General features: G+C 47.9%; 1 protein-coding gene across 1 annotated transcript; it reads right to left on the bottom strand.

Moving 5' to 3' along the window:
• Positions 1 to 1,384: 1,384 nt before the first annotated feature.
• TRAPPC3 (trafficking protein particle complex subunit 3) lies at positions 1,385 to 11,566 on the bottom strand. Its single transcript, XM_084609698.1, has 5 exons — positions 11,407 to 11,566; positions 6,943 to 7,040; positions 6,347 to 6,446; positions 4,801 to 4,983; positions 1,385 to 4,221 (listed from the first exon to the last, which is right to left on the bottom strand). The coding sequence occupies exons 1-5, from the start codon at positions 11,446 to 11,448 to the stop codon at positions 4,102 to 4,104; spliced, it is 543 nt and encodes a 180-aa protein (XP_084465824.1). The 5' UTR covers positions 11,449 to 11,566; the 3' UTR covers positions 1,385 to 4,101.
• Positions 11,567 to 13,523: the final 1,957 nt, after the last annotated feature.

Here is a 13,523-nt window from a genome sequence, read left to right as displayed (position 1 = left end):
GTGCTGCTACATTTGATGGTTGGAGACACCTGCTGGCAGGTGTGTGGCATAGTTCTCGGGGCCACCTCGTTACAGTTTGGCACTAAACTTTTCCAGCAAAGAACCCTCGGCAAAAATCTTACCCAATACAGTCTTGCAGACGAGATTTCCTACAGGCTGAAAACTCAGCTGAGAGTAAAAGGTGTCCATGCTGAGATGGGTTTTAAGTTGTTTTAAACAGAGTGATATATACTTAGTGAATTAGACAAACTGCTCAAAAGCAGAATTTGGGTCCCTCAGTCACTGGGTATCTATTGCCGTTTAAACGGACGGCATGTTTCCTCTAACCAACCACTAACTCTGCTTTCGTTCAATTCCTTGCAAATCTCACACATTTACAGGACCTCTTTGGGAAAAGAAATACAGGTCACTCAATCGCAAATGGAATTATCTTAAATCAGTTTTAAGCCTAGTTCCTCTAGTAGGAGCAGTATTCACTGTAAATTATTCTGTCAGCTACATCGCCATTCCTGCAGCTCTAAGATTAGTATCTTCGAGCTAGTAAGTGCATCACAACCTGCCTTTTGCTGCCTTTTAGGACCTGTGGCTACAGGCATCCATTTGCCCACCTCAGCCTTATTTCGCCATTGCTCACATTGTGTTGTTTAGTGTGGGAGAAAGTTTTCTGCATCACTTCCAGGTGAAGTTACCTTCATTTATAGTTCAGCAAATTCTATTTGGGCCATAAGTGTAGGAGCAGGTTGTAGGCAGAAGGAGCAAAGCACTGTTTGCATCAAAAAGGTTGAACCCGGAACTAAGATTAAAGAGGTTTAGTACAGCAAATAGTCATAGTGCATCTAGCCAGCAGGCCGGTCATTTCTTTAAAGAGACTGAACAAAAAGAGGCAGTGGGAGGGATAAGGGCTAGATTCTCTCCTTGCAGTATAGCCAAGGTATTTTCCTAGTGTAAATTTCCAGTACAAAGGAGCCACTTGTAAAGTTAGTGACTGTTTTGCAGAGTATGTTTGCCCGGCACGGGCACATGGAATGCATATTGGAGAGGATGACCCTGCCAGAATGCCAGTTCTTGAGTGAGCGAAAACAGTTTCTGCCATGCCCTAATGTGACCCAGCAAGGAGTCTGGGATCCACACACAAAAGCTTCTCCAAGCTACCATCTTTCTGGGCAAGAAGAATTACACATGTTTCCTTTAAGATAACCAATCATTACTGTTTCTCAGTTGCCACTGTTGAAATTCCTTCTCACCACACATGTGCCCGCACGGCCGAACACATTCTTTCTACAGCACTCCTATCACCTTGTCAGCCCAAGAAAGCATGCCACATCCATGCTCACCTCAGCCCCTTCCCAGACTTTACTGAAATGATCAGACCACCACTGAAAAGTCATAATTGGGATTTTTTTTAATGCAATGGCTTTTAAAATGCAGCCTTAAAATGGTTTACAAGCACCAATAAAGGGAAACAAATGAGTGATCCTTACACATCTTTGAAACACCACCCTACACCCAATAGACAAACAGAGCCATCAGCTCTGTCAATGCAACTCTTTGAATATAGACTCTTACTGCCCCCTTAAGGGTGAATTGCAAGATACCATTCTGGGTATTCAACTCCTGTAGCTATCGGAATTCATTTGGGTGAGGCAGGAATTCCAGAATGGGTGACATTCCAGACAGCTCAATGTTCAAAACAGGAACTGGCATCCCACAGATGGACCAATGCATAGAAAGAGCATTCACAATCTAGACAGTTCCATTTCAAACCCTTCTGCAACCCACTGGCTGGGTGAAATGAACTTGGTGACTGTATTTCACTTCATAGCCATACCTATCTTCCCCCTCAGGAATCAAGGGAAAGAGGCAGGATTTGCTCAGAGTTGTAATTGCACTGAACGCCAAGATAAATGGTGACTCAGATAGGGGGAGCTTTTCAGGGTCACAGACATACCCAGCAAAGGATTTTACAGAAGTGGACTAAAGGGCATTTCAGGCTAGTGAAAGGTGACAGACCTGCAGGGTCTACCCCTAGAACAGATACAGCAGAGGTGGCAGCAGCTCAAGCTTCACTCACACCATCTTTCAGTGTGTGCTCATCATCTTCACCTTGGAGACATCTCCCAACTACAGATAAAAGGGGACTTTTGTCTACAGAGTCAGGTCCACGATTTCCTGGCTAAGGCTGACATTAAGGTAGTCACAACTCATGTCCCAGAGGAGTTAATTTTGAAAATGCCTGTTAAAATTTGTCTCTTACAACTTTGCACTTAAATGCTTTTCATCCTCCAAGCACTTTGCAATGTTCAACTGAATTTTCCATTTGAATAAAGTGTCAAAAGGGGTGAATTTTCCAGCCTCTTGGTTTATCTTAGACCCAATAACACTACTTCAATTCATTTAGTTATTTCTAAACAAGAGCAGAGGATATAAATTGCTGCATCTTACCAATTAAAATAATGTGGAAACTTCTATTTTAATCTAACTATGCACAACAGAAACTACCAAAGCCCCATTTCACACTGTGCAGTATTTCTACATCACAGCAGGAAAGTGGAATTACATTGGCTGAAATGCATTTAGTACTTTCTACTGTTTAGATTTGATATCTAGATATTGCCAGACAGGGGAAGTGAAATTCAGGCTGTATACACTGTGAAATGCTGGATGCATTTCAGCCACTGTAATTTATTTTTTCCATTAAAAATACTCAGGGCATCATCATGCAATTTACCTGTCCCCCTATAAACCTTATCACATAACAGACCACCACCATAGCACAATATACCCAGACAACACTGTTCCACAGGACTGGCTCCTAGCAGCATTGTTGTGGGAGAAAAACTGAAAATTCTTGCCTCCAAAAAGGAGGATCCAGGTAATTTGAATCTCCTGAGATGCTGGTTATGCTCTTCATCTTTATACCATTCTCCTCTAAAGGAAGGCACCCAGCCTCCCGTTAGGATACTACACTCTAGGTAGGCTTCCCTGGCTAGTCCTTAAAATAATGAGGTTTGAATTTTATGTGTATTTAACTATTATACTCAGAATTAGTGAGGAGTAGTTTGCTTTGAGTAAGAAACTGAGATCAGTGCAGTATCTCATTGTATATTTTGGAGAACAGTATTTAATAACAAATGCTTCAGTACCAAATATTCATAGCAAACTAACCAGGGCTACTTTTCCAAGCAGAGACTGGAAGTGTTCACAGGACTAGTGCGAGAGTTGTGGTGTTCTAATATGGCAACTGAATTTCTGTTCTGCAAAATGAACTTAGAGCCTGATGTTGCTGACCCTCAAATACAGTCCCTGACAAACCAGAAGTTTTCTCTGCCACCAAATCCCTCTCACCAAAGAGCACGATTACCCCAAATGGAAGCAGATCATTTGCACTGAAAAGCCCCCATGCTTTATTTTGGATAAAAAGGGCTTGTCTGAAGTGCTCTGCCATCACTTTTTCACACCATGAGCCTATTGCAGAGTTTTAACAAAAGACACTGTGTCCTCAGTAAGAAGAGGCACAGCTGGAAAGAGTGGGACCTACTGTGTGCTCCATTAGGCACTCCCATTGCTTTCACTTTTATATGCTTCATTCTTTGCTGCTACATACATGTGTTAGCCAGTCAGTCACAGGCTGCACCCCCTCCATCTGCTAGCCTAGCATAGCCCTCACAAGCATCAGTGGGAGGAATGCATGTGTGTCTCAAAAAGAAAACAGCTCCCATGGTGGGTTCTCTGTGCTCGGTCTCCAACGTTGGTTATGAAACTCAGTCCCATATTTGAAACGCCTGGAGATCTTTTAGCATTTAAGGAGCAGACATTTGCACACAGCCAAATATCCAGCTAAAAACTGAGCGTAGAAAGAGTCTCTGAGGGTTGTATGAAAAAGTTATCCACCCTGTGAAAATCTTTAGAATGAACCTGTGGTATAAGTAGAGTAACCCAGAGAGTTGTCTCATGGAAAATGGAAATGTAACAACTTAAACAGTCAGTGAGTCTTTAGGAGTAGGAATTTAAAGGGGGCACTAAATCCCTATGAATCCATGACAAGCGCAACAGGCCACAGCAACTGGTCCCTCCAGTCCCTTTGGGAGACTGCGCTGTGGCTCACTCCTCTCCAGCCGGGAGATTGTCTTCAATCCGCTTAACAAATTTCATTCGTATTTCTGTGACGCCATCTCCTTTCAACGTATCCTGGACAAATTTCACATCCACGGCCATCTGAACCTGGGGGACGGAGAAGAAAAACCAAAAGGAAAGTTGCTATGAAGTTAAACTAAAAGCTTCCCTATTAGCTGTCCACCCCTTAAGATAGGGGATCCAAGACACAGGACAGGACATATCATATGGGGTCCTAGAAAGGGCACTAATTACTCTATCAAAGATCATAGGCTTGTCCCCCTATGCCATTGGCACTCAGATACTATTGGGATGGGGCCATATCATTCCCTAGACAGACAGACTTCCCAACAAGAGCAACGGTTGGGATTCTCTTCAGAACTCTGCATTGCTTCTAGAAGACAGAATCCAGCTAACCCTTATCTCCAGGGCATCTACACACTCCCCCATTAATTGAGGCAGAGTTATAAACTTTACTCAGCACAGACCCCTCCCTTTGGACAATACCAGCCAACTGGCTCCTCCAGTTCTATTTTGCTCTTGATATAGATTCACAGCAAGAGAAAACATGAAGACCACAAACTTGCACAAGGGGGTTGAAATGCCTGCAGAAGGCTCCATGTTTTCGTTTCCAGCCAAGATCTCCACAACTCCACCACCCTTCCTAGGAGAGAAGGGAAGCCTCACCATTTCCAGGGCTCCTCGCAGCACCCCACACAAGAGGTTGGAGTAAATAAGAGATGAGTGGTTATCAGGCAGCTCCACAAAATCCACCAGAGGGTTATTTTCCAAGATGAGGGAGAACTCATCGCCTGCTGGGCTCCAGTTGGTGATGCTCGGGGTGATGCCCAGATACATTTTAAATGCCACCTATTGAGTTACATGGAGCAGAGACAAGCAAGTGACCCAAACGGTAATATTTCCCATTGACGCTGGTCATCAAAGAATCTTAATGAGCTTTGCAAATATTTACTAAGGAAATCAGATCCTTGGCTCCCATTGAAAGTTAAGAGGAGTCAGGGACCTAACTTCCTTAGGTGCTCTCAAAAATCCAACCCAAAGGCACACACTAGCCCTGTTAGTAGGTTAATTTTATCCCCTTCTCACAGGTGGGGAAATTGAGGGGAGCAATATTCCCTCCCCAAGGGAAAAATCCAAGAACACTATCTGAATCAGATTTTGCCTAATTCAGAGCAGTTTCCATTTCCTTGGGTTATTTTCTCTCCATGTCAGGGTTCCCTCCCTACTCTGAACTCTAGAGTACAGATGTGGTGACCCGCATGAAAGACGCCCTAAGCTTATTTCTACCAGCTTAGGTTAAAACTTCCCCAAGGCACAAATTCTTTGCCCTTGGACGGTATGCTGCCACCACCATGTGATTTAACAAAGAATCAGGGAAAGGACCACTTGGCGTTCCTATTCCCCCAAAATATCCCCCCAAGCCCTTACACCCCCTTTCCTGGGGAGGCTTGAGAATAATATAACTAATTGGTTACAAAGTGACCCAAACCCCTGGGTCTTAGGACAATAGAGAAGTCAGTCAGGTTCTTAAAAGAAGGATTTTATTTAAAAAAAAGGTAAAAATCACCTCTGTAAAATCAGGATGGGTAACAAAAGATTCAAAAACGCAGCAGAACTTCCTCTAGGCTTAGTTTCAAAGTTACAAAAAACAGGAATAAACCTCCCTCCAGCAAAGGAAAAATTCACAACCAAAACAAAAGATAATCTAACACGCCTTGCCTGGCTTTTACTTACAATTTTTGTAATATGAGAGACTTTTAGGATGGTTTATAGGAGAAGGAGTTTCCTGACCTGATGCTTCTCTGCTTCCCAAGAGAACACACAAAACAAAGCCTCCCCCCCCCCCCGCAAGATTTGAAAGTATCTTCTTTCCCCCTTGGTCCTGTTTGTTCAGGTGCCAACCAGGTTATTTGAGCTTCTTAACCCCTTACAGGTAAGGAGGAATTCTAGGCTACCCTTAGCTGTATGGTTATGACACCCCTATTCAGGAAACTCTAGTTTGGATACAAAATGATTTCAAAGTCTCTAGTTAAGCTCAGGAAGCAAGAAGCCACAAGATACATTTTAGAATACTATTGGTGCACCATTCATTATCTCACTCTAAATCAGAAGCTGTTCACCTTAACAGTTCATGAACAGCCTGGCTATGATGCTGGGACAGGCATAGGACCAGCACTGGTAAAGGCATGCAAGGCTGTACTTGGAGGATTACCTTTGCAATCACATCTGCAGTTTCCCGGAAGTCATGGCATCTTCCTACATTGGACCGGGCCAGAAAATCTTCTATTAGCCGAACTCCAATGTTGTAGCCCCTGTCAATGCACAAAACAGCAGCAAACTATAGAATTATAACAGCACAGCTCAGCTCCGGGAAGATGTTCTAAATCAGTGGCTTGCAAACTTTTTTTTTTACTGGTGACCCCTTTCACATAGCAAGCTTCTGAGTGAGACCCCCCTTATAAATTAAAAACACTTTTTATATATTTAACACCATTATAAATGCTGGAGGCAAAGCGGGGTTTGGGGCAGAGGTTGACAACTCGCGACCCCCCACGTAATAACTTCACGACGCCCTCAGTTTGAGAACCCCTGTTCTAAATCTATGCATGAAACTGTTCTCTGAAACTAGTATGTGAAGAGATAAAACAAAATATTTTCCCCTCCTTTTGTAAGTTCTGAAAAAACCACAAGTGAACAGTGTTCAGTCTGCCAGTTGGATTGGGTGCAGAAAATAAGAAACAGCAGTTTAAACAGTTCTGCCTACTACAAACTTTCCCAAAGGACTCAAACTCCAACATGTTAACTTACATTTTATCAAGCTGTTTATTGACATCTTCGTCGTTCTCATAATCCTTACACAGCTGAGTGACCAAAGCTCCATAGGTCAGAGTGAAGAGCTCCGAGCTCTAAACAGATTCAAAAGGAATTTACCATCAGCTGGGCAGAAAAATCCCTGGGCGCCTTTGGGTTTTGTTCCCACCTTACTTTAGTTGGCCTGGAGAGGGGGCCAGAAAGCTTCCGATTCAAAGGAATCAATTACTACACCAACTCTGGAGAGGTCCCAGATTTCATATTTTAAGGAAACTTTAACCGAACAGTAAACTTTAGTATATTTTAAAATCTTTGGGGTGCTGCTCAAAGGTGATAAACTAACTGCCCCAGAGACAGAAATTTTCCATCTCCAGCATATGAACCACATGGGCAAAGGCAAAGCACATTCCCCTGCACTGCACCCAGTACACACTGCACTCCCCACTAATGTGTCCAGCCCTGACTTGAAGGAGTCATCTGTAGGGCTGTTCAGTCTCCATTGTCATTCAATCCTTAGCCTCTCTGGTGGACTACCAATTAGTGTCTCAAGATCATAATCAGAACACGCCATTAAGAACTGGAGTGAGACCTCCAAGTCGTTTCATACAGAGCACCAAATAATCACTATCATTGCAACCATTTACAATTACTAGCAATGTGAACTAGATTTGGACTGGTGACTTTTACAGAGGTGATAGTGTACATATCCCATAAAAGCCCTCAACCTCTGTTATCCATATTTTCCCTGTGTCACGTTTGCATTGTACTTCTCAGATTCCACATGCAGTTCCCTTCATTAGAACATAAAACACCTGCATTCATAAACTGATTTATTTATTTTTTGTCAGTATGGTAGTTACATCCCAGCCCCCAAGGTGATTTGTCCACAGCACATAATTTAGCACAAAAGGCTTTATTTGCTCACGAAGACTAGGACTGGAACAGCAGGGACTGTTTCAGGTCAGGACTGAAGTACACTGGTATGCAATGCAGCTGTACCCACTATGCCCAATTCTAATCAAGATTATTGTTCTTCCACAAGTGCCAGAATCACACAGAAGATGAATAAAAGAACAGACGCTCTCTCACAGCTGCTACCACTATATTTCCTGAGCCCAAAGTGATTAAGACATGGTTAGTGTTTTCTTAGCAGCCATTAATCAGAACAGCAATTGATTACAAATTCATTCTCTCCTAAGTGACTGAAAAATAAAAGCAAAGAATCTACACGAAAGTTAGTTTTTCACATTATCTGAAATAAATGTAATTACTTGAGGAGACACGTTATTTTTAATATTTAAGACTTTGGGTTTCATTTTTTGCAGCTGTTAGAAATATCATGGAAAGTCTAGTCTCAAATTAAGTAGCCTATCACCTACCATGAGATGCATAGATGCAGAAGGTGAAATGAATGGCAAATACCAATACTACAGAATGAAAGCAGCAGGCAGGCAGAACGGAAGGGAAAAGAGACAACATCAGAGTTAAGTGAGACAAACTGATCACACCACCTTCTGAACAAGTTCACACACAGCCAAGTCTGAAACACAGGAAGGAATCACTCAAGGAGTAGAACTTGGATTTGTTAGAAGTTATAGAGTATTCTGTCCTGTCATTAAGACCTAATGTTAATTAACAAGGTCAACAATTGGAGAGAATACACATCTAGGCTCTCCTGTTTGGTTAAAAAAAGAATTAGCGAAACCAGCAGAAAAGCCACTAGAATTACAGCTCTATACAGCTGGCATATATTCTTTGTTTAGCATTTACAATGCTAAATTCATCACTGAAAGTCAAAGATTAAGATGCTCTCAGTTTATACTACTCAAAAAGGACAGGACAGAAGGCTCCTTTAAGTCAGCTGGTATAGTCAGGAACCTGGGGAAAAAATTAACCAACATGCCAAAAAGGTTAAATTATTGTTAAGGAACCATATCATTTTAGTGAAGTCACATGCCTGGCAGCTGGACAGAGCAGTGTGTGAATAGATGGAGAAAATCCAGCTGTTACCAGTCCAAAGTGTTTAAATTAACTGCATCCTGTCATCAAGCTTTCATCTACTGCTATCAATCTGAAAGAAGTGTATAAAAGGAGCCAGCAACTGAAGGGAAGTGGCTAGATGATGCCATTTAGTAATGTTCAAATGTTACAGTCAATGCACCTATACAATTTAAAAATACCTAAAGTCACAGGGATCTGACTTGTAGATCAATGCTTGGTTTTTACATAATTTGGTAGACTCAATTTGCCTATCAGCTTTACAGCAAATAGCCTTTTTGTATTTCATTCTCACTTATATATGAAAGCACAGCAAGTTAAAAATTAATGTAAGTTTACTTGGCCTTTTGTACAATCTTCAGTAGCATACTACTACTGTGGTAACAAGAGTGTTTGAATGCTAATTAAACAAATCTAATGCCTTAAACACAAAAGCCATGTCCACACAAGAAAAAATGGAGTCAGTGGCCGACAAAGGGGGTCTGCAACAGATGGAGCTCAATTACTGCCAAGTACAGACAAACCAAATTCAGCATCTGCACCCATTGCTGAACCCTGCAAACTGCAACAGATATTCATCCTAGTGTAGAAAAGACTGAGGGAGAAAATAACATCAATGAATGAAGTCCTATTTAAGTCAACGAGCCACATTTACTTGTGACTTAATGGAGTTATCATATCAAGGATGGATGAGCTTGGCTCCATTTATCTTCACGTTGAAATTTAAGCTCTATACCTTTGCTCCTCATATCTTTCAAAAAAAGAAAAGGAGGACTTGTGGCACCTTAGAGACTAACAAATTTTTTTGAGCATAAGCTTTCGTGAGCTACAGCTCACTTCATCGGATGCATACTGTAGCTCACGAAAGCTTGTGCTCAAATAAATTTGTTAGTCTCTAAGGTGCCACAAGTCCTCCTGTTCTATTTGCGGATACAGACTAACACGCCTGTGTTCATCTTCTAGTGTCATCTGGAGTGGTAACACGGAATAAGATTATAGGCAGGCAAGACCCAAATGTGGCCTAACCTTTTCAGAAGGGCAATGTGTGATATGTACTGTGCAGTTCAAAGGCACATTTCTAAAAACATGAAAAAAGAGAGCCTTCCTGCTCTTAGTCTAAGGAAGCCAGGACTTTGCAGCACTACTACCACACAGCATTACTTCAGCTCCTTACACTGTGGGTGTTGCTCTAAGGATTAGGATAGCTGTGGTTTAAGCCAGATAACTCCCCACATAAACATTAACACAAGCCCCTAATATTAGCTCACAGAACATCCACCACTGAGCTCCGAACACCGCAGCAGCAGCCTCCATCACCGCAGGGTACACGCTGGGGGGACACTGCAGGGATCCGGGGGGGGGGTCAGGAATTTAAGGCATCCCAGAGGTTTAGGGATGCCCCAGACTCACCCCCCCCGGCCCCGGGATGGCACAAGCTCCCCGTGCCCGGCAGGATGAGCTGGGTTCCTGCCAGCAGCTTGGCGCCGGCCCAGAGGCCCCTTCACCCCCCCAGCTCAGAACCGTTTGGGAACCCCACGGTCCGGACACCGCCCCCCCCCGCACTCCAGGCCCCCCACCCCCCACGGGCCGGACACCGCCCCCCCCCCGCACTCCAGGCCCCCCACCCCCCACGGGCCGGACACCGCCCCCCCCCCGCACTCCAGGCCCCCCACCCCCCACGGGCCGGACACCGGCCCCCCCCCCGCACTCCAGGCCCCCCACCCCCCACGGGCCGGACACCGCCCCCCCCCACTCCAGGCCACCCACGGGCCGGACACCGCCCCCCCCACCCCCCACGGGCCGGACACCGCCCCCCCCGCACTCCAGGCCCCCCACGGGCCGGACACCGCCCCCCCCGCACTCCAGGCCCCCCACCCCCCACGGGCCGGACACCGCCCCCCCCCCCCGCACTCCAGGCCCCCCACCCCCCACGGGCCGGACACCGCCCCCCCCCCCGCACTCCAGGCCCCCCACCCCCCACGGGCCGGACACCGCCCCCCCCCCCGCACTCCAGGCCCCCCACCCCCCACGGGCCGGACACCGCCCCCCCCCCCGCACTCCAGGCCCCCCACCCCCCACGGGCCGGACACCGCCCCCCCCCCCGCACTCCAGGCCCCCCACCCCCCACGGGCCGGACACCGCCCCCCCCCCCGCACTCCAGGCCCCCCACCCCCCACGGGCCGGACACCGCCCCCCCCCCCGCACTCCAGGCCCCCCACCCCCCACGGGCCGGACACCGCCCCCCCCCGCACTCCAGGCCCCCCACCCCCCACGGGCCGGACACCGCCCCCCCCCCGCACTCCAGGCCCCCCACCCCCCACGGGCCGGACACCGCCCCCCCCCGCACTCCAGGCCCCCCACGGGCCGGACACCGCCCCCCCCCGCACTCCAGGCCCCCCACCCCCCACGGGCCGAACCCCACCCCCACCCCCGCAGCTCTCCTCAGCCCCCGCCCCCACTTACCATTTTCTTGCTCTCGGTGCCCCGACCGGCCTGGCGCGACATCCTGCCCAGCCCGGTGTGCGTCGGCCCGGCCCGGCCCAGACCCTCCGACCCGCTCAGCCGGCAGCCTCCCGCAGAGCCTCGGGGCAGGGCCTGGCGCGGGGTATGACGGGAACTGGAGTCCCCTCGAACCCAGCGCCTCCTCCACCCCAGCGCGGCCTCTCCGCCCGGAGAACTACCGCCCCCACAAGGCACCGCGCGCCGCCCTCGGGGCATGCTGGGAACGAGAGGGGAGGGGGAGGGAGACGTTCCACTCCCAGCAGGCCCTGGGAGAGCAGCGCTTGACTCAACTGCAGCTCCCAGCATGCCCTGGGAGAACAGGGGGCTGCGGAGACTACAGCTCCCGGCATGCCCTGGGCGGGCTCAGGGTGGAAGGACTACAATCCCCAGCATGCCCAGCCACGGCCAGCCTGGCCTCTAGGTGGCACGTGGGGAGCAGGCTGCGGGGGGGGGCAGCTGCATCCCCTGCCCTGTGGCCTTCGGGACGTGGGGTGGCGCCTGGCCCCGGGCCTGCATCCAGCCTGGCCCGGGCCCTGGAGCGTGGGCAGCCGCGCCAGGGGCTGGGCTGGGGTCAGTGCCCCCCCGCCAGGTGGGGCAGAGCCATCTCCCCAGCACGGGAGCCGGGCCGCGAGCCCCCTGCAGAGAGGGCACAGGGGCGTCCGGCTCCTGGCTGGGATTACGCTCCTTTGGCAGGCCAGCCGGGGAGCTCCCCGCGACCGGGAGGCGGGCATGGCTGGCACCTGTCTGGCTGAGGCGGGGCCCTGTTGTTCCCTATGAAACTCCGCAGGGCGTGTGTGGCGTGACCCGCCCTGAACCCCGCGTGCTGCTAAGTTAACATGCAGGCACAAAACACTGCGGCCCCTCAAGCGCTCAGGTCTCACGCAGGTGTCAGTCCCCCGTCCCCCCCGCATGAATGCGGCACTAGCAACCGTGGGACAGTGTGTTTATATTCCTGCTGCTACCAGTGTCATTCCACAGTCACTCTTGCAACTGGCAGGAGGCAATTCACAAAAAGAGGGCGGTTTGTTTGCAGTTAAATCTGAATCAACATGGATTGGAGTCCTCAAAGTGCAACGGACTGTTTTATGTTACTTAGAGAACAACATATAAAGTGTGTAATTGTTTCCTTGCGACTTAGGGCAGTGCAAGTGAAAGAGCGAAGCTCACTGAAGAGTCCCTGTGGTAGAATAGAGTGGGGAAGCAGAGGGTCCAAGGGGGGGGATGGTAATTGGAGGGGAGCAGGGAGTGCGTTGGAGGAGCACAGCTATAAGGCGTAAGATCAGAGAGCTGGGAGAAGTGAAGGAAGACCAAATCCAGGGAAACCTTTGAAAACCAGGAGGCCCATTTGGAAGTGGGTTTGGAAACTGACAGGAAATACAAACTTTTCATTTTTGTAGCTGAGTATGTCCTTGTATGGTAGGAGAGACAGCTCAGGAAAGCTACAGGGGAGAGAAGTGAAAGAGACTTCACTGATTCATTTCAACCCAGACCTGCTTCCAGCTGCTAAACATGCAGGCTCACCACACCTCTCTTCCAATGTCCTTCATTCCTGACCTGCAGCCCTCCTACAATTCCAATCCTAGGACCTTACACAACTCTGCCAATTCACCTTATTCCCGGCCTGAAACTCCAATTGCTGTTCCAGTCCTGGCTCTCCTTGAGCAGACACTAGATACATCAGGCCACGTTCTCTGTTTGCAGTATGAACCTTTGACAATAGGCTAGAAATGCACAAACATTTGAACTTGCGACCCAAGCTTTGAATTGGAGTGTGATTCCTCAGAAACAAACGTCTGGTTTATTCATCTATTTCCTGAATTGCTTCATAGCCACTGAGTTCAGAAAATAGTATTAACTCCATCACATACCATAGCTAAATAACCAGAGCTCATTGTCTGTAGGACACCCTGAAGCAAAGCAGTCCGCTGCATCCAAGGAAGCCTATCACTAAGTATTTGATGGGTGATATATGCCATGTGTGTTAATTGGCCAACATTTGGTGCCCACATTCTCCAAACTGCACACGTTAACAGAACATAACTGGCTCTTAGAGATAAGGACCCATAGTGCCTGTGTTA

Source organism: Lepidochelys olivacea (assembly GCF_965140295.1).
Source record: "Lepidochelys olivacea isolate rLepOli2 genome assembly, chromosome: 19".
Taxonomy (NCBI): Eukaryota; Metazoa; Chordata; order Testudines; family Cheloniidae; genus Lepidochelys; species Lepidochelys olivacea.
This window is presented reverse-complemented; position numbering and strand designations above follow the sequence as displayed.

What these genes read in the sequence shown, in the direction of transcription:
- TRAPPC3 (XM_084609698.1), bottom strand. Translation starts at nt 11,448, where the DNA reads ATGTCGCGCCAGGCCGGTCGGGGCACCGAGAGCAAGAAAATG. An exon ending in AATAAACAGCTTGATAAAAT is followed by an intron (nt 6,447 to 6,942) that starts GTAAGTTAACAT and finishes GTGCATTGACAG; the next exon opens with GGGCTACAACATTGGAGTTC. An exon ending in CTGCAGATGTGATTGCAAAG is followed by an intron (nt 4,984 to 6,346) that starts GTAATCCTCCAA and finishes GTAACTCAATAG; the next exon opens with GTGGCATTTAAAATGTATCT.